Source organism: Carlito syrichta, unplaced genomic scaffold (genome assembly GCF_000164805.1).
Source record: "Carlito syrichta isolate Samal-C Ts95f unplaced genomic scaffold, Tarsius_syrichta-2.0.1 Scaffold281088, whole genome shotgun sequence".
In the NCBI taxonomy this organism is placed as follows: Eukaryota; Metazoa; Chordata; class Mammalia; order Primates; family Tarsiidae; genus Carlito; species Carlito syrichta.
Genome location: NW_007225184.1, coordinates 453,855 through 475,236, shown reverse-complemented (window position 1 = coordinate 475,236; position 21,382 = coordinate 453,855). Strand labels below are relative to the sequence as shown.

Here is a 21,382-nt window from a genome sequence, read left to right as displayed (position 1 = left end):
AGTGGTGCTTTTTAAATTTTCCATGCAGTATCACACAGAAAATTATATTTTTACTGTATTCTGAGGTAAACAGAGAAGGTTGTGAGTTGGAGGAGAAGGCCCTGGGCCCCTGAGGCCTTCGAGCTGAGGAGATGGTGTCTTGAGGCTATAGGAAGAAGGCTCTGGTCTGGCCCTTAGGGGTAGATGAACACTGAGCCCACCTTGGAAGCTGAGCTGGGCCAGTGGAGGAAGAATGGTGCTAGTCTTACTGCTAGTTGATTCTGAGACAATCAAGCAATCAGCAAGGGTAGCCATATGACAACTTGACTGTCCTTTCTGTGTGACCCAGAGAGCCTCAGCACTCTCTCTGATCATTAGTTTGTGGTTTTGATCACGTCTAACCAGATCACTGGGAGCGTGAATGCTCTGCAGGAGAAATATAGGTTCTACTACTGTTCTATGTGGAGAAAGGCTCAGAGAAAAGTGGTTTTGATGTCTTCTCCAGCCCTCGGCTACCTCCTCAGGAGCTGAAACAGGTTTTTGTTTTACAGGGATGGTGCCCCATACTGTGAAAAGGACTACCAGGGACTCTTTGGGGTGAAATGTGAAGCGTGCCACCAGTTTATCACAGGGAAAGTCCTGGAGGTAAGTGACAGGCGGCCTCCCCTCACAGCCACCATCATTTTCCTCAAAGGCCCCTGGAAACACAAGAGAGAGCCTCTTTTTCATCTTTTTTCACCCATGGAGGAAAGAAAGCAGTTGCAGACGACTGTCTTAGAAAAATAATGTGCTGTACTGTTCTCAAAGGCAGTTTCTAACACGTGCTCATGTGGAAATTGGAATGATGGATTTGAGAAGAAAAAAACAAGTGATGAAGCTTCTGTTGGGAATAACATAGAAGGAAAGGCAGTATTAGGCCACTTTTATTTTTAGGAGTTAGAAAGAGGAAATGAAGAGGGTATTAAAACTGTGTGTGGACTTGCACACACATGTGCATACATGAGCGTGTGTAGACTCAGTGAGCAGAGACTCAGAATGGAAATCAAAAAAGAAGGGTGGATGACAGGTGAAGGCATCGACTTCCCCACCCTCTGAAAACCACATCCACATCCTGTGTGACCCAGAGCACCCTGTGGCCCAGGCTGAGCTAGAGCCCGTCAGGTTCAAGTGTGATTCTGCCCTGAGCCGGAAAGCTTTGTTCTTACTTTCTCAGCAGCTGCCCCTAGCCTTCTGCCTCTGGGCTGAGCCAGCTCCTCCTAAGTGAGACACCATCACAGGAAATTCTAGGGCCAGAATCCAGAGGGAGTCCCTACCCCATCTCTCACAGGCCCCCATCTTCATTTCCTCTTTCTAACTCCTAACTTCTGATGGGAAAAGTCAAGAATAGCCTCTTCCACATCCTGTATGCCAGGGTGGTGAATGTGTCCTGAGCAGAGTTGGGTCAGGAAGTCCCAGAGCTGGGGGATGACTGCCTGGTCCCGCAGCTTGTCACCTTGCTTTGTCAGGCACCAGAGCACTAAATCTATATGACCGCATTTAAACCTACTATCAGGGCATGTTTCAGAGACACAGACACAGACACAGATCCGAGGGCTCCACGGTGTTTCTGGGCCACTTTCTCTCTTCCACGGGATTCCACAGCAAAGGTTCAGTGAAGCTTTTGAATCCCACCACAAGCCCTTTATTTTTATTTTATTTTTTTTATTTTTTGAGTTGGAGTCTCACTCTGTCGCCCAGACTGGAGTGCAGTGGCCACTCCCAGCCCCCACAACCTCGACCTGCTGGGCTCCGGCGATCCTTCCGCCTTAGCCTTCCAAGTAGCCGGAATTACAGGCATGCGCTACCACGCCCGGCTGATTTTTTGATTTGTTGTAGAGATGAGGTCTCGCTGCCCAGGCGGGTCTCGAACCCGCGGGCTCAGGCATACCACTCACCTCAGCCTCCCAAAGGCGTGGGATTACAGGCTGAGCCACTGAGCCCAGATCAGCCCTTTATTTGAAACATAGAGGGGCCAGCGTGATAAGATAAGGACATGGTTGTCAAATGCAGTTGCCTTTTAGCCAGAGGAAGAGGATTCTGGGAAGCGGGATCAGCACCTGCAGCGACTCAGAGTCAAGGGCAAGTGCAGCACAAACAAGAAATAAAGTCAGTTGGGCAGGTGAACGGGTTTGAGAGATGGTGCTGGAGAGGTGAGTAGGGGCCTGAGAGTCACATTCCAGAGGATGGGTGGGTGTGACCCGAAAAGTGGTAGGAAACCATGGAAGTGATTATAGCTGGAGTGTCATTATGATCAGATCAGATTGTTGTGTAAAGACTGGATGGGAGTTCTCAAATCTGCATACACATGTTCATACCCACACTATTCATATCAGCTTAAAGGGTAGAAACAACCCAAGTGTGTGCATTAGCAGATGAATGGATAAGCAAAGCATGGTGTACTCATAACAGTGGAATATTCTTCAGCCTTGAACAAAGCTGTGATGGATGGGCCTTGAGAACATGATGCTAAGTTAAAAAAAAAAAATCCAGGCACAAAAGTCCATATAGTATATGATTCTATTTATGGAAAGTATCTGAATGGGCCAGGCATGGTGGCTCAAGACTGTAATCCCACCCTTTAGGAGGCTGAGGCAAGAGGATTGCCTAAACTCAGAGGTTCGAGACCAGCCTGGGCAACTTGGCGAGATCTTGTCTCTACAGTTAATCAAAAAAATAAGCCAGATGTGGTAGCACGTGCCTGTAGTTCCACCTACTTAGAAGGTTGAGGCAGAAGGATTGCTTGAGCCCAGCAGGTCGAGGCTGCGGTGGCCGTGAGCTTACCACTGCACTCCAGCCTGGGCAGCAGAGTGAGACTCCAACTCAAAAAGAAAAAAGAAAATATCTGGAATGGGTAAATCCACAGACAATTGGTTGCCAAGGGCTGGGGGAAATGGGAACGGGGAGTAACTGCTTAATGGATAGAGTTTCCTTTGGGGATGATGATTATATTTTGGTATTAGAGGATGTGGCTGTACAACAATTTGTGAATGAATGTACTAAGTGCCACTGAATTATCACTTTGTAATGGCTAATTTTGTACTATGTTCATTTCAGCTCAAATTGTTTTTAAATGGTTAGGGTCAGGTTGGAGACAGGCCAGTTAGGCTACTGCAGAACTCTGAACACAAAACAGTGGCGGCACTGGCTGATGTGGAACCTGAGAAATGGACCCTTCACCTTCACACGTGTAGTCAGGGTGGAAGGAGTTGTCTCATAACCTTTCCAAATCATAGCTTTCCATTATCAGTCCAAGTACACTTCAAAACTGAGGTTTGCGCCCAGGAAGAAGCACGTCCTCAGAAGGCTATTGGAGAAATTAGATATACCCACCCAAGGGCAGCTTGAACTCCAAGATGTCATATCACAGCATTCAAAGTGCAGTAGTTGGTGCCTCCTCTCCTGTACCCTGAATCTGCCTGTCATCCCTCTCCAGAGCCTGAGAGAACCCTTCTCAGAGAAGATTAACATTTCCCTTGGGGTTCCTGAGTTTGATCTCCTGTGAAGGACTGAGATAAACCTGTTTAGTTGGAAGAAATTGGGTATTTTTTTTTTTTTGGTTGAATTCTCACTCTGTCGGCCAGCTGGAGTGCAGTGGCACACTCACAGCCACCCCAGCATCGACCTGCTGGGCTCAGGCGATCCTTCTGCCTCAGCCTTCCAAGTAGCTGAATACAGGCATACACTACCACGCCCAGCTAATTTTTTGATTTATTGTAGAAATGAGGTCTCACCAAGTTGCCCAGGCTGGTTTCAAACCCATGAACTCAGCCAATCCTCTCATCTCGGCCTCCCAAAGTGCTGGGGATTTTTTTTTTTTAGGCAAGGTCTTGCTCTTTTTTCCAGGCTAGAGTGCAGTGGTATGATCATAGCTTGCTGCAGCCTCGAACTCTTAGACTCAAGGAGTCCTCCCACATTGGCCTCTCAAAGCATTGGGGTTACAGGCATGAGCAACTGAGCCCAGCCTTCATTTTAAAACAACAACGACAAAAAACACCAGAACCATTTCCAAGATGTTCAGCTATAGGAAGAAAGGCAGGAAGATACTGCACACAGTCCCTATGTCTGAGACAGTCATGTTTGCAGGCTCCTCAGTCTACATGTGGAGTTGTATTCTCTTAAAAGAATGGGGGCGGGTAAAGGACTGTGTGTATGTGTGTGTTGATTGCCTTCAGATTTAGCTCAACAGCTGTGAGAAGGAGTATCTAAAATAAAACCAGATCCAAGAACATGCCATTTTGAAGAAACATCTGCTTACTCTGTTTTCTCCCTTGAGGCCCGATTCATTCAGTGTCCACTGAGGCTGCAAAGGCCTCTTCTCAAATTGGCTTCAGGTTTCTGTGAAGGCTATTTTGTGAAGTTTAAGACTTGGAGATTTGCCATGCAATGCCTTCAGAGTTGGAACGGCTAGGAGTGGTTCGCACCAGCTCAGCCTTAGATTCAGGGTCCACCCAGCAGGCGTGCTGGCCTCCTTAGATGGGTGTGTGATCTAGAAAAATGTCCTGCAAGCTTGTCACACTGCCATGTGACAGCTTGTGAGTCAGTTTGGCTTGGCTGCCAATATAAAGCAGGACTGGACTTTACACACTCCTTCTGCCACTCATTCTCGGACTTTATTGTTGGTGAAATATTATGATTGTGGATTTGTTGTAAATACCGTAAGCCTTGAGTTTTTGTGGGTGTTTAAAAAACTTTATCCATAGAGATTACTAGTGTATTAGTTTCCTGTGTCTGCTATGACGGCAATGGCAACAGAATTGTATTCTTTCTGGAGGCCAGAGGTCTGAACTCAATGTGTGGGCAAGGCCACTCTGTCTCTGAAGGCTCTGCAGAGGTCTGACCTTGCTTCTTGCAGCTCCTGGTGGCTCCTGGTGTTTCTTACCTTATGGCAGTATCACCTCAACCTCTGCCTTCGTGTTTATGTGGCCGCCTCCTCTGTGTCATCTCCTCTCTGTGTTAAATCTCCCTCCCTCTGCCTTTCTCTTTTAAGAACACTTGTCATCGGGTTTAGGACCTACTTAGAGAATCTAGGATGATCTCTTCACCTCCAGACCCTTAGCATAATTAAATCTGCGGAGACCCTTTCTCAACATAAGTTAGCATGCACAAGTCCCAAAGATTTGATGTGGATGTATCTTTTGGGGAGAAAGGGATCAGCATTCAGCCCACTCCAGTAAACCTGGCAGTTACACAAGTATTGTCTCATGAAGCCTGACGCCCCGGTGTGGCTTTAACTTAACACTGAGTGTCAGAGAGCCTAAGTGGTCTCTGGGTGTGGTTTCACTTGAGGGAGCTTTGAGAAAGAGAAAGCTCACTGGGCAGTGATAGAGAAGAGAAGCTCCAGGTTTGGCTGTGTCACTCTTTCCTGAGTAATTTGGGGCCATTTGTGTAGTCTTTTGGGGGACTATCTTCATTTCCAAGACGAGGACTGGCATGTGACTTCTGAAGTTCCACCCTCTCTCAAGTTCTCTCTCTCTCTGTCATTCCTTAATAGTTGTAAACCCCACTCATCGTATCATCTTGAAGGGGAGGGGTGGACAGCTGGTGCACTGGGTGACTTTAATGAAAAGGGCTTTGAGTGACAGCAGATCTGAGTTTTCTCTTGGCAGTCACTAGCTGGGTGACCTTGGGCAAATCTCACCACTTCTTTGGCCCTTAGTTTTCCTTTCTTTAAGTGCAAGCATTGAAAATATACATGTAAATCCAAGACTTGTGCTGCTAGATTCCTAAAGTCTTTTTGGCATTAAGGATCTGAGTTCTATAATTCTCATGTCTTGGATCTAAGGTATCAGACCCAGCAGCTCTTTTTCCTGGAGATATTTTCTGGAAACTGGCATGTGGCACTAAGCATAGACATTCACTCAAGTTGTAGTTGTATTTATCATTGCTTGCTATCAGTTTTGTTTTCGACAGCAGGTTTCTTCTTTTTAGGAAGACCTTGCTATAAATGGTACATCTTTGAAAGCTTCTGCTAATTAAACTCTAAATCCAAGAGTTCTAAAGACATTAACAACCCGCCTCCTAATTAAGAAGTCCGGGGCAAATTAGTGTAGGATGCTCCAGTTTGCTGTGTCCATCCTCTAAACTCTTCTCTGAAATGCCCTTTCCCCTCCCCCGCTTTCTTCTCTCCCCCTTCTTCCCCCACTGCCTTCCCCTTAAAGAGTTTAGCAACAGAATAGTAACAGGAAGCTACAGGAGACTTGAGACTTAGGTCACAAATGTCAGTAGACTTGGTGGTGTTGCTGGTGTGGTGGGGGACGACATCCCTTTGGTGTGAATGTCCTACTATCTTTGGTGGATGGCCCTAGGAGACCTTACTGCAGCAAACTTCCCTTCCCTTGTCACCTGTCAGTTTCATGAAGAAAGAATCAGCAACAAAATAGTTACTGTTAGCAATAGCAACAAAGTAGTTCCAAAATGAAGGTGGGAGGTGTGGGCTGGTAGAAAAAAGCAAATGTCAAACAGAAAATGGAAGTCTTAAAGGTAAAGGAAAAAAAGGGTTTGTCCCTTTGTCCCCTTCCCCCAGTCTCAGCTGTTCCGCCAGCAGACTCAGGGTGAACTTGACTGTCTCTTTGCCTCTCATGCTCTCTTGCCCAGTTCCCACCCCCCAGGGACTGCGCGTGTACACCAAGCACTGGTTCACTCGAGACAAATGCTCTCACCCCTTGTCCCTCCACCACAGAATGGCACCTTCCCCAAGCAGGCACCTGCCAGACTGCACTCTGGAAAATTCCTTTGTGCTCTTCCCAAAAAGGAACGTTGTAGTGTCTGCATTCTTACCACAGAGGGCTAGGGTGGGGCTCTGCCTCTCTTGCTTAGTCTTCCTCACATCACCTCCCAGGTAGTGAACTGGCCTGGGCACACCTGGACTTTCCAGAAGGGCCGGTGGCTCCTGTCTTTATGTGGTGTAGTATTTACTGTGCCACCTGTGCTCTCTGGGAGGAATGTGCAATAGTGTCTGTGACACCCTATGTACCCCACCACATGAGAAAGAAACTCCAGTAAAGCTGAGGCAGGTCCCCTAGACTCTGTAATGCCTTTCCATTCATACCTACCAGAGGGACCCTGCCCTGTCTTGGTGTAGTAACTTGGAAACGATGAACAACAGGACAGGGTTTAGACTTGCTTTCAGACCCCTCCTGCTGAACTCCTGGTGTGTAGGAAATGGAATCACAACAGGATTCAGCCAAATCCTTTTCCTTGATTCTTTGAGGGATTACAAACTGGTGGCTCTGTTTTGTTTTGCTTTTTGGCTGATTAAAAAACTGCTTTCTGACAAAGCTGAGGGACAAATGTTTATGTTGTTCCTATGAGGCAAATTTATGTTATAGGTTAGAGGCCCTGTCCTCTTCCTTCTTTTTGGTGTGGGTATTTTAATATGTCATGTTGCAATAGCCATAAACACTGGGTAGGTCTTATTCTGGGCTAGCCTATTATCTATTGCATGAAACAGGTTATCCCATGGTGCTTGCATGACATATAATCTTTTTGTCAACGTCAAAGGTGTAACTTGCTGACAGGCTGAAATGCCAATTCTCCCCTTTCTTGTTTTATGTATGTCATACACATACAACGCAAGAATAATAACTCATGTCCACACAGAAAACAAATTGCATTCATTCATTCTCCTTGTGCTCAGAAGAATTCATGCTTTCTATTATTTAATTGTGGACCCAAGTATTTCTGAGGATCATAGAAGGGAAGAGAATCAAGTTACCTTAGTGGTATTTGTTGAGATGGTCTGTGTCCCAGTGGACAGTGAGCCACCTCAGTATCCTGACTTTGTCTAATCTTTTAACATTTGCAAGTGATCTCATAAATATTTAATTCTCACAGCAGGTCTGCAAGGCGGTCAAGGCAGCTACTGTTGACCTCCATTTAAAGATGAGGCTACTAAGGTCCAGAGAGCTAATTAGTGTGACAGAGCTGTGATTAGAAAATAGTTCTCTCAGGGCTGAGTGTGGTGGCTCATGCCTATAATCCCAGCACTTTAAAAGGCCAAGACTGGAAGATTACTTGAGACCAGAGTTTGAGAGCAGTTTAGGCAACATAGTGAGACTCTGTCTCTACAAAAATTAGCCAGGTGTAGTGGCACCCGCCTGTAGCCCCAGCTACTTAGGAAGCTGAGGTGAGAGGATTGCTTAAGTCCAGGAAAGTGGAGGCTTTAGTGAACAATGATTGTACCACTGCACCCCAGCCTGAGTGACAGAGTGAGACATTCTCTCTTAAAAAAATAAAAAGGAAAGAAAGAAGAGGAGGAAGAAAAGGAGGAAGAAGGGAGAGGAAAGAAAGATAATGAAAGAAAAGAAAAAGAAAGAAAATCGGTCTCTCAGGTTGGTGAATAGCTACAAACATACAGTTAGATAGAAGAAATGAGTTCTGATGTTCCATAGCAGATGAAGGTGACTATAGTTACCAATGACATATATTTCAAAGTAGTTAGAAGACACAGAAATGATAAATACTCAAGGTGATGGATACCCCAAATACTCTGACTTGATCATTACACATTTTGTGCATATAAATAATACTCGAATTTACCCCATGAATATAAGGTGAAATATATATCAATACAATTTTTAAAAAGAAGTTAGGTCTCAGTTATCAGAAGTTAGGGAGAGAAAGAGAGAGCAAGCACGAGCACTTTATTATCTACCTGGCAATATTCATTGCAGAAAACAGATAATTTGCTTCTCAATATAACTTGCTGAAAGACCAAAACTTACTATACCTAGTGTTCATAGTGGAATGCAGAAGGCCGATCTCATTAGTGGCCTGTTATACCTATTCTCAGCACAATAACACTTGTTGCTTGTTTTGCCTTACTTTTTGCCGGTATAAAATGTCACTAAAAACCAGTGGCCTTGACTGGGCGTGGTGGCTCAACCTGTAATCCCAGCACTTTGGGAGGCCAAGGTGAGAGGATTGCCTGAGACCACAGGTTCGAGACCAGCCCGGGCAACTTGGTGAGATCTCATCTTTACAATAAATCACAAAAACTAGCTGGGTGTGATAGCGTGCGTCTGTAGTTCCAGCTACTTGGAAGGCTGAGGCAGAAGGATCGCTTAAGCCCAGCAGGCCATGGCTGCAGTGGACATGAGCATGCCACTGCACTCCAGTCTGGGCGACAAAGAGTGAGACTCTAACTCCAAAACACAACAAAACAAAAAAACCAGTGGCCTTGCTTACAGAGTCTGTGTTTCTGTGGAGTCATGCCTCTTAGTGTTGTGTCTCCTTCAATCATCCATAGCTCCACTGGGGCAGAAATGGCTTCATTTTAAATATGAGTTAAGCAAAAGGTGGTATATCTATAAAATGGAAGTTATTCAGCCATTAAAAGGAAAGAAGGACTAACACACACTACAATGTGGACGAACCTTGAAAACTTGATGCTAACTGAAAGAAGCCAGTCACAAAAGACCACATATTGTATGATTCTGTTTGAATGAACTGGCTAGAATAGGCAAATCTGTAGAGACAGAAAGTGGATTAGAGATTGCCAGGGACTGGGGAAGGGGGAAATAGTGAGTGACTGCTAATGGATATGGGATTTTTTTGGGGGATAATGAAAATGTTCTAGAATGAGATCGTGGTGGTGGTTGCACAACTCAGTGACTATTGTCCCTCGGTATCTGCAGAGGATTGATTCCAGAACTCCCTGAGTATTCCAAAAACCTTGCATACTTTGCAGTCAGTCCTATAAAACCTGCCTATATGAAAAATAATTCCTGGATATACACAGGTTTCACATCCCTGAAATGCTGTATTTTATTTTATTGAGTCAGGGTCTCACTGTGTCAAAGGCTAGACAGCTGTAGTACAATCCAAGCTTACTGCAGCCCCAGCCTCCTGGGTTCAGGTGATCCTCTCCTCTCAACCTTCCAAAGTACTGGGATTGCAGAAGTGAGCTATTGCACCTGGCCAAATGCTGTGTTTTCAATCCATGTTTGGTTAGAAAATAGGGAATCTCAAAGTTCAAACCCGTGTTGTTCAAGGGTCAGCTGTATGCTAAAAACTACTGAAAGGTACACTTTAAAGGGGTGAATTTTATGATATGTCATTTATATTTCAGTTTCATGCACACACATGTGTACCTATCTATGCAAGGATGGGGACTCAAGTCAATAAATATCTTAATGCAGATTCTTAATGCAAGATTCTTAATGCAAGAACACCAGGTTCTTTCCATTGTGAGCATTTAAACTTTTGCTGCAGCCGGGCTTGGTGGCTCAGCCTGTAATGCCACACCTTTGGGAGGCTGAGGTGAGTGAATTGCCTGAGCCCGCGGGTTCGAGACCTGCCTGGGCAACTTGACAAGACCTCATCTCTACGATAAATCAAAAAATTAGCCAGGTGTGGTAGCATGTGCCTATAGTTCCGGCTACTTGGAAGGCTGAGGCGGAAGGATCGCCGGAGCCCAGCAGGTCAAGGTTGCGGTGGCTGGGAGCGGCCACTGCACTCCAGTCTGGGTGACAGAGTGAGACTCCAACTCAAAAAAAATAAAAAATAAAAACTTTTGCTGCATGGCTACAAGTTGCTATTGCACAGATCTCTGTCCTCAGTCATAGAGTGTGGCACTCTATGACCAGGGGAAATGGAAGCATTTGGTTCCCTTGGACCCAGCTAGTGATGCTGCCCTGAGGTTTCTGGTACGAGGAACAGGCTTCCTCCTCCTTTGTTTTATACCTGAATGTGCTTGCTGCCTGGATCTCATGGCTTGCTGCTTTGTGGAGGATGTTATGCCAATTGAGGAATGTAAATATTCTGCTGCAGGAAAGCGAACTCAAGTTTAAAGCTAGTATGTGGTTTGTGATGTGTTGGTTGCCACATCTTATTTGAGAACAGCCTGGTATTCGTATTTTGTTCCCTCCATGGCTAATAGCTTGGAAATTGACCCTTACTAGGGGGTCACATTGCATAGCACATGGATGTGGTACATGATTCGAGGAAATCTATCTGACTCACCCAAAGTTACCCCTTTCTCTTACATTAATGGCAAGAGGAAGTGTGTTGCCAGGACACCAGAAGACTGTGTTCACATGCAGTAAAGATTTGATATTTATGAAACAATTTCCCCATTTCCTGTCAGCACAAATGGAAAGGCTTTTTTATCTGGAAATGACAGTTTGAAAAGAATTTGTATTTATCTGGAGTTAAAGGGATGTGTTGTTTTTCAGTGTTGTTTAACTTCAGACGGTTTAGCTCACTGCGGAAATGTGTGAACAGGGCATTGATTGATCCCGCATGCCAAGTGGGACTCTTCCAGAAAATCAGCGAGGATTATTGGAGCACATGCTGACAGCCCCACATAGGGAATCACAAAAGAAAATGGAAGATTTTTTAAGGATTTGTTCTCAGGTAGATAAGGCATGCATTTCTAAAAGCCATTTGGTGTCCAAGTTGAAAACTGTTCATCCTGGAGTGTCTCAGAAACCCCCAGAGAGCATGTGTGCCTAGGGCTGTTACAGATTCTGCCAAGTCCAAGGGGATTCTCAGAAGTGGTGCTGAACTTTAGAAATGTCTAGGGTCAACAGCAGAGAGGCAGCCTGTCTGGACAAGTTACTACTGAGCACAGTGAAGGCATAGAGCGCCTGTTCTGGCCACCAAAATGGTGACTCCCGAAGGTTGACCTTTCTTCTTTCCCAAACTCAATGCATCCTGGGCATCAGAAGGGCTCATGTGTCTGCTTCTCAGGAACCTAGAGTACTACCCCTTCCCTTCCTACTGTTTCCCACTTGCTCCCATCTCCTCTCTGTTTACCTCTCCTTTTACTACTATCAACACAAAAGAGCTAAATATGCCTTCTTCTAAGGGATGTTTCCAAGGTGCCCCACCTACCTACCCTAAAAGGTGATGGTCAATAAATTCCAAGGCAACTTCTTGACCTGCTCTTTGTGGGTCAGAAGAAGAGTTTAACTTTTGGGAGTGTATCTCAGTACATAAAGATAACTAAGTACCCACAGTATTATGAGGTCAAGTGATAAGCACACATAACAATGTCCTGAGTTTAAAAGAAATTCTGGTCAATTATCAGAAAAGAGGTTGACTTAAGTTCTTGAGGAATAGGTAGCTGAAAGTGAGAAATTTATCTCCATTTGCTATTGTTACTGAAGTCTTTAGTCACTTTTTTCCAACCTTGGTTGTTTCTTTGATTTTAAACATGTGATTTAGAAGTAAGGACCAATGGAAGGGCCAAACTTCATCTATGTGGTGACCACTTATGTACCTAGCCCTGAATTGTACCGCACATCTTTAAAATTAAAAAAAAAAAAAAACCGGGCTCAGTGGCTCAGCCTATAACCCCACGCCTTTGGGAAACTGAGGTGAGTGGATTGCCTGAGCCCACGGTTCGAGACCCGCCAGGGCAGCGAGACCTCATCTCTACAATAAATCAAAAAAGTCAGCCGGGCGTGGTAGCGCATGCCTGTAATTCCAGCTACTTGGAAGGTTGAGGCGGAAGGATCACCGGAGCCCAGCAGGTTGAGGCCATGGTGGCCGGGAGCAGCCACTGCACTCCAGTCTGGGCAACAGAGTGAGACTCCAACTAAAATAAAATAAAATAAAATAAAAATGACAAAAAAAATAAATAAATGAAAACATTTGATTTTACTGCTTGATTTAATTGCAGGCTTATACTAATATGTTATTTTGTATTCCAAATCAATAGCTTACAAATTTAAAAATTTTTTAGAAACATTTTCCATTACAGACTAACATATTTTAGCTTAATTATGAGGTTAACTGAATTTTCTAGGCTTATCTAAATCTATTCCCCATTTGAAAGACTGTCCTTGCTGATCTACTTTGATCTGCTGACCTGGCCTAAGGTGGCTAGAGAAACAGACAAATGGACCTCTATACCCAGAACCAGCCTGCATCCTGGAATCTGGGTCGGACCTCTGCTGGGCATTGTGACTAGCCTTTGGGCCACCAGCAATCTTCTCACACAGAAGAAAGGTGTTTCTCAAGGTACCTCAGCTCTATTTTATTGTTGTACTTTTGTCTGCTTAGCCTCTTTCTATGAGTATTTAACCTAGGGTATACCTTGAAAAATAGCACCATCCAAAGGTCACCAGGACAATTTCTGTTCTGGGCACAGCATTCTCAGGTTAAGGATGTGAAACTCCCCAAGGCCCAGGAGGTAATAAATGCTCCTCCTCCCAGGAGATAATAAACAGAAATGGAAGTTTTTGGTCCCCTGGGACCTAGCCAGTGATGCTGCCCTCAGGTGTCTGGTGTGCGGAACAGGCTTTCTTCTCCTTCATTTTATACCTGAATGTGCTTTCTTCCTGGACCTCATGGCTTCTCGCCTTGTGGAAGATGTTGTGCCAATTCCAGCAGATGGACTTGCTTATAGTTTGCCAGCTAGTCAGGTAGAGTGAGGTTAGGGATGATGCCTATCCAGCCCAACAGAAATGAACTGGTACAGAAATTCCTCCCCATAAGGGAAACTTTGGAGTGGTCTTGCAAATAGAAACTGTTTATAGACTATTTGAATAGCTCTGTAGCAAAATGCAAAACTGCAGGCATCTTGGAAACAGAGATAAACTCTTTAAAGTTGAAGCTTGATGTGACCTTAGTGGATAAGGTGTAAACTTGCCAAGGGCTGCCCAACCAGTGGTTGTAGAAAGGACTGATACAGCCAGACACATCAGGATTTGGTTCCAATAGCCACACTTAGAGCTGAGTAGTCCTCAGCAAGTTGCTTAGACTGTGAGTCTCTGCATCTGGAGCTGTACATGTAGGTAACAATGCTTGTGTCTTTTTTTCTTTTAAAAAATCTTCAGTTTTATTAAATACTAGACTTATACAGTCCAACTTTTAAAAAGTGGTTTAGTGAAATGATATATGAACTCCTCCATTGAACAGCAAATTGAAGTTCAAAAATATTAACAGCAATCATTTAGTGCTAGGCACTCTGTATATAGACAATCTCACTTAACTTCTATAACAGTCTTCAGCTAGGCACTATTCTTAGCCCCATGTTACAGATGAAGAAACTGAAGCTCTCATTTAGGCATGCATTTCCCTCCTAGAATGTAATAAATGTAAAGAGAATTCCTGTGTATGATGAGGAGCAGAGAACACGACAGCTGAGATGAGTTGAATTGAACTGTCAACTAGGGTTCTCTGAATTACTCCTTTCCCTGTTTTCACCTTAAAGTACATAAGTTAAATGTGGGTCTTAATAAGATTATAAATCACGTGTCACGGACAATCAAGGTTACTCTCAAATGGGCAGAACCACCAACATTAAATCTGTATGTGACTCTACTATGCCGTATCCATGTATTAATAAATAGAGTTTTAAATAATGCTTATTTCCAACAATATCTTTTAAAGAACAGTCAATTCTAAATGATCGTTGATTGCTGGAAAAAGTGAGAATGAAGGTAAAAAACTAAAAGCATTTGTTTCTGTAAACCTCATTTTGATCACTAATTTGAGTATTCTAAACCATCAAACTTTTAAGTGTAGTTGCTAGCAATCAGCTATAATGCTTATCTCTTATGGGCTTAAATCAGATAATCTGAGACAGTGCCTAACATGCTGAACCTCAAGACATTTTTTTCCCATTTTCTTCATTTATAAATAAACAGATTTTGTAAGAACCTAATATTTTGAATGCACTTACAACTTCCTGTTTGAATGATGGGAGTCAAACTCACTCCCATCTATTTACTCTCTGATGTAGTTATATGTGATTATTTAAGATGCACACATTAACAGTCATGTTAATACTTTGGTTTGAACTTTTCCTAAGTCACTTAACTTTAGATACGCACATGCATTTATGCCCATAAATTCAATCTACCATCATTTTACCAAGTATTTTCTATTACTTTTTACCAGGCATCTAGCTGCTGCTAAGTAAAGATGCATTGATGAAGAATTATTTTTCTCATCATGAATTTTTGCCATGGCCTTTATCTAAAAACATTAAAAGTTTCACATAGTCTTTGGCCTAAGTTCTTTACCACTCTGCTAGATATCTGTTTTTTTCACTCACATGTGAAATGTCCGTGTGCCATTTTTTTTTTTTTTTGGTCTCTTATTTTGTCCACCTAAATATAATCTGTTTAAGTATAAACTTCTGGAGTATTAGTGCTATCTGTTTAATTGTTTTGTATAATGCCTGGCATATTTGCCCAGACTGGGCCTTCATCCGTATTTAAGATGATGACGACGAAGTCCCTTAGCTTCTATGGACTGTGAAAGAGTGGTTCTTTTTTTTTTGAGTTGGAGTCCACTCGCCTAGACTGGAGTGCAGTGGCCGCTCCCGGCCACCGCAGCCTCGACCCGCTGGGCTCAGGCGATCCTTGCACCTCAGCCTTCCGAGTAGCCGGAATTACAGGTATGCGCTACCACACCCGGCTGATTTTTTGATTTATTGTAGAGATGAGGTCTTGCTGCCCAGGCGGGTCTCGAACCCCCCGGCTCAGGCAATCCACTCACCTCAGCCTCCCAAAGGCGCGGGATTACAGGCTGAGCCACCGAGCCCGGCGAAATAGTGGTTCTTATACCTGATCCTCCAACCTGAGCCTCAGCACTGAGTCCCTTCAGGACAGATTTTAGCCAGCAATCACTGTGATGACTGGCAGCTTTACTGAGACTTTATTTACCTACCAGAAAATTCACCCATGTTAATTATGTGATTCGATGATCTTTAGTAAATTTACAGAGTTGTGCAGTCATCATCACAGTTCAATTTTAGAGTATTTCCATCACCTCAAACTGATCCCTGTGTCTACCTACCCTTTGATTATTTATTTTTCACTTTCTTTCCCCATGTCACGTGTGTACGTGCACATTGAAGGCACCCCAGTGGAAAAGGTATCTCAGGTTGTTTACCAGGGGCTACCCAACCAGGAAAGTGACTCCAACCTCTTTTTTTTTTTTTTTTTTGACTTAGCATCTCACTCTATCACCCAGGCTAGAGTGCAGTAGCATGCTCACGACCACCCCAGCATCACAGCATCGACCTGCTGGGCTGTGGTGATCCTTCCACCTCAGCCTTCCAAGTAACCAGAACTGCAGATATGCGCTACTGTGCCCAGCTAATTTTTTATTTTGTTGTAAAGGTGTGAGGTCTCGCCAAGTTGTCTGGGCTGGTCTCGAACCTGCGGTCTCAGGCAATCCACTCACCTCGGCCCTCCAAAATGCTGGGATTACAGGCTGAGCCTCCGAGCCCGGCTGACTCGAACATCTTGTGTCCATATGGTGGTGGTTCTTGACCCTTTTCAGCTGGATATTGCTTGGTAAATTTGAAGGTGACCCATCCTCTTTCTCCCCAACCTGGAAGATGTAGAAATGATTAAATAAATAAATTCAGCCAGGAGCAGTTGCTCAGGCCTGAAGTGCCAGCACTTTGGGAGGCTAAGTTAGGAGAATTGATTGAGCCCAGGAGTTTGAGTCTAGCCTAGGCAGCATAGTGAAATCTTGTCTCTACAAAAATAAAAAATTACCCCGGCATGGTAGCACGTACCTGTAATCCCAGCTACCTGGAAGGCTGAGGTTAAAGGATCACTTGAGTCCAGAAGGTCAAGGCTTCAGTGAGCCATGATCATGCCACTCACTGCCCTTCAGTATGGTTGACCAAGGAAAACCCTGACTCAAAAAGTAAAAAAAAAATAAAAACCAAAGGAAGAACTGATAATCCTGATAAAGGAGAGTAGAAAGAGGATGAAGACTGGTGGGCAGTGAACCCAATTCTAATGCTCAAGTCACTTCTAACCGTGGGACTGTGAGCCTGGGTAAGCTTCCTCTTTTCCCTTTGTAAAGGGGGACTCCTTCAGTCCTCTGACAGATGTGGACTGCTTGCTAATGTCTCAAACACAAGGTGAAATGTACCTTTGCTGACCCATGAAGTTTTACCATCGAAGGCTGGGATTTGAAAACCACTGTGTATAAGAATCATCTGGATATCTTGTTTAAAGTATGGATTCCCGCCGGGCTCGGTGGCTCAGCCTGTAATCCCGTGCCTTTGGGAGGCTGAAGTGAGTGGACTGCCTGAGCCGGCAGGTTTGAGACCCACCTGGGCAGCGAGACCTCATCTCTACAATAAATCAAAAAATCAGCTGGGCGTGGTAGCGCATGCCTGTAATTCCGGCTACTTGGAAGGCTGAGGCAGAAGGATCGCCGGAGCCCAGCAGGTCAAGGCTGCGGTGGCTGGGAGCGGCCACTGCACTCCAGTCTGGGCGACAGAGTGAGACTCCAACTCAAAAAAAAAAGTATGGATTCCCCATACGATGTGGTACCTGTCATTCACAATACTGTATTGAGCACTTAAAAATTTAAGAAAGTAGATCTCATGTTAAGTATGCTTACCACAATAAAAAATAAAGTTATTTATTTAAAAAAATAATAAAGTATGGGTTCCTATACTTCACCCCAGAGATTCTGATTCAGGAAGTCTAGGCTGGGCCTGGGAATCTGCATGTTAGCATGCCACCCTACTCTGGGTAATTCTGGTGCAGGGGGGCCCACAGATGCCACTTTGAAAATCTGGCCCTACAAGGGTGTAGCGTCACACATCAATGGAGGTTTTTGATTCCTCAGAAGAAATATGCACTAGAACTTTACTTAACCCTCCTATAATTATTATAATGTGCAATCCAGTAGTCTCCTCTCCATTTTAGAACCACAGCTTGGTTGCTAAAAACCTTGTATTTCCTCAACAATGTTTAGGATGTCTTCTAAACCAGCTTAAAGCGTTCTACACATATATAAGGGGGTCTTTTTATTAGCTGATCTTTATAGGCAAATAATCTCCATGAAAATTTTTCCAAATCATCTTCATTTTGTTAAAATGACAAGCATAATTACAGAATCTTGCCCTGGTCCTAAGAAAGGGTATATAAAAAGCAGCTGCATCATCAGAGTGGAAGGCTCTGGCTCCTTTTTGTTCACATGTGGGGATCCTGTAGCTTTTCCTCCTGTCACCAGCTCATCTGAGATTTCTGCAGTGACAGTTTAATTGAAAATGAGGTCATGTTGGCCAGGTGCAGTGGCTCACGCCTGTAATCCCAGCACTTTGGGAGACTGAGACAGGAGGGTTGCTTGAGCCCAGGTGTTCAAAACCAGCCAAGGCAATATAGCGAGACCTCATCTCTACAAAAAAAGAAAGAAAGAAAAGAAATTAGCCGGGCACGCTGATCTGCACCTGTAGTCTCAGCTACTTGGGAGGCTGAGGCTGAAGGAGCACCTGAGCCCAGGAAGTTGAGGCTGCAGTGAACCAGGATCATGCCACTGCACTCCAGCCTGGGTGACAGAGTGAGACTCTGACTCCAAAAAAAAAAAAAAAAAGTTGTGTCGAATACCTGGAACATAGGAGTTGTCTGATAATTTTTTGCTGCAATAAAAAAAATCACATATGAAATGTGCCAAAAATATGAAGCAAGGAAACTTGAAAAGCAGAATTAAAACTACATTTCTCTCAAACAACACTGCAGAGTAATATGGATATCAAAAGTTGAACTGAGTTGTATCATACTTTTACATAAAGGGTTCTACATATATCCTTCAAAAGCAGTGACCTGGGAGAGGAGGCTGCTGGCTGTGGTAGCTGTGCTCAAGCTGAATACCTTTCCATCATCTCATATCTAAGAAAGAAACTTAAAAAGCCCAAGATTCTGGTTTCAGTGCAATCCTCTGCCTCAGGGATAATTACTGTCAGTTTTATGATGCAGACAACTGTGAGTGAATGTGAAGAAATGGTACTTTCCCCACCTGCATTTAAGAAAAAAGAAAGTCTACCCCCCTTCTTTTCCGGAAACATGGACTGGCCCATTGTGGTTGCTGGTGTGTTTAACTAGTAAGTAAAGCGAGGAGAGGAGGCGTGAGATAGTTTGCCTGGCTGCTGCACACACGGTGCTTGCTTCCGGAGTGTGAGTACGTCTCTAGAGGGATGCACGTCGCCTCAGCTTAGCTTCCCAAGGAGCCTGGTATGTAACTAAGGCAGGTAGGAGCCGGTCTCAGTCTGTCAGGCTAAGGTGTGACATCTACAAAGCCTCTTGGCCATGTTCTGAATTTGAAGCCTAGAGGAGTTCTCTGCTCAGCACAGCTATAGAACAGAATTAGAAGAAAAGGAACCCTGGCCTAAGGTAAAGCAGGCATTGCACAAGGTATCCTGTGTCCTTTGCATTGCAGGACAGATGTGAGATTTCTGGCTTCCATAGTGAGGTTGGAGGCTGCTTGGGTCCGCTATATGTGGTCGCTGGAGCTGGCAACAGAGGCTACTTGCATTGCCCTGAAATACACTTTATATACATGTTTTGTTTTCCTGATGCTACAAAATGAACTATGGAGCTTTTGTTCATTACACAGAACTAGAGTAAAGAGCAAGAAAGGCTGGTTATTTTATTGAAAGGCGTAGTGCATTGACCTTTTAAACAAGGTTTGTGTTTTTTCAGACTGCTACCCCCAAGACTGAAAGGAGAGTGTGGTTTGAGACTTTGGGTTTGTTTTGTTTCATCTGTAGTTTGTAGAACTCTGTGAAATTTATATATGAGACTAAAGGACTTCAGAGTCATGTTAGGGGATTTGATGGTAGAAGTGGCACGGGGGATTGATAGATTTATCTGTTATAATAAATGTATGCCTTTTTTTTTCCTCTAAGATGTTCCCAATGAATGAAAATGAAAAGCAAAATGTTTGAGTATTACTCATACTTTGTTGCAGCTATAGGTTGAAAGAGCTTGGCAGCCGCTTCTCTTATCGCCTTTGGCATGCAATGAAAGAAATCTAGAGATTCTAGACTTTATAATGAAAATAAGTTTACTAAAGACCTAGTTATTAAACCATGCTCTGAAGTTTTTTCTTTTTCTTTTTAAGTTCTAAAGTGTGTTGTGCCAGCACTAAAGAAAAAATGAGACAAAATTATCTCAACTATTAAAGAAACAGATTTATGATGTTTGGGGGGAAAACAGTGAGTTTGGCCAAAACCCAGCAGGAGTGTGTTGTCTATAGCCAAGTCATCTGTCACTTAACTGAGATTGGAGATTTAAAAGAAAATTGAGCCTGTTTTCTCTGAGATGGTCTCATGAGGAATGTTAAGAAGATGTGAAATTATTTAGATTATCCAAACAGGTTCTGACAAGTAAGTGAAAAATAACTAATTAAAATATAATTGTTGCTATTCTATAATGGATCAAAAGGCTTGTTGAGTCACTATGTGCCTGTAGAATAGGTGAATTTGCCACGGCTCATTGGCATAAATTAACTTTTGAGGAGGCTTTTTAAGACTAAGTGGGAGGCCTTGCCAAGTTCCTTCTTATGGAACTTTGAATGAATGTTTTGCCCAAATGTTTTCAAGTGGGTTGCTTAAGCATTTTCCTATGTTGGTGAGTCTAACCCTTGAGTCAGTGGCTTATCCAGCAGGCTCAGGAATATTATATCATGACAATAGAAGTCTGCAGGGATTTCCCTTCAACTAAGCAATAGCTCATCTAAAAGGATAGAAAAAGAAGTACTCAGCACTTTCCCAATCTCAGCACTCTTGACATTTTGGATAGGATAATTCTTTGTCATAGGGGACTGACCGATGGGATGTTTAGCAACATCATTGATTTCTACCCAAAAGATGATAGTAGCACTCCCTCCCCAGCTGTGACAACCAAAAAACATCTGTAGGTGTTGCCAAATGTTCCCTGAGGGTCAACATAGCTATAGGGAAACTACTTTAGAAGCTGCAAATGAGGAGGGGAGGGCTGTAAGGAGGCTGAAATCCAAGGGAGCCGAGGCTGAGTCCAAGGAACAGTGATGGGACAAATATTTTGGCCTGACCATTTGGTTATTATTTTGTTTTGTTTTCGTTTGAAATTGCATCTTGAGAGACGGGAGCAGATTCAAGGACTGTTCTGGTTATACATTCTTCTGTTTCTTTTACCATCAGAGCTTTACTTTAAAATAGTTATGCAAATTGTATAGAAGTCATGCTTCCCTAAATTGAATCCTGTCTTAAGTGCATTCCTGGAATATACTCTTGAAAAAATGTATATAGTGACTCATTTTATAAAGCAAATAATTGCCCATAACTTATCCCATCTGTAAATATAGATTTTTTGATATGTGGACTCTGAGTAAACTTAGGCACACCTATTTGGTTTTTTCTTCTGGAATTTGCAGATGAATGCTGTTATTTCTTTTTTCTTTTCCCCCTTTGATAAAGTTTCCCCTTCTCTCCCTCCTAAATCCTATAACCCATAAACCCAATTTTCCTGCATCCTTAAAAGAGTCCTATGGTATCCCCTCAAACACTAAAACCTACTTAATGGGAACTGGATGTGCCCTTAAACACACACATACACACACACACACACACACACACAGAGAGAGAGAGAGAGAGAGAGAGAGAGAGAGAGAGAGA

General features: G+C 43.6%; 1 protein-coding gene across 4 annotated transcripts in view; it reads left to right on the top strand.

Annotated features, from left to right (window-relative positions):
- Positions 1 to 21,382, top strand: part of ABLIM1 (actin binding LIM protein 1) — a 176,931-nt gene that overhangs the window by 68,104 nt on the left and 87,445 nt on the right. The window contains exon 6 of one of the 4 annotated variants that reach the window (XM_021709761.1): positions 531 to 624. In XM_021709761.1, the coding sequence (XP_021565436.1) occupies positions 531 to 624 (94 nt within the window). Of the gene's footprint in view, positions 1 to 530; positions 625 to 18,831; positions 19,119 to 21,382 lie in introns of those variants that run through there. The other 3 variants (XM_021709764.1, XM_021709762.1, XM_021709763.1) reach the window with 3 other exon arrangements.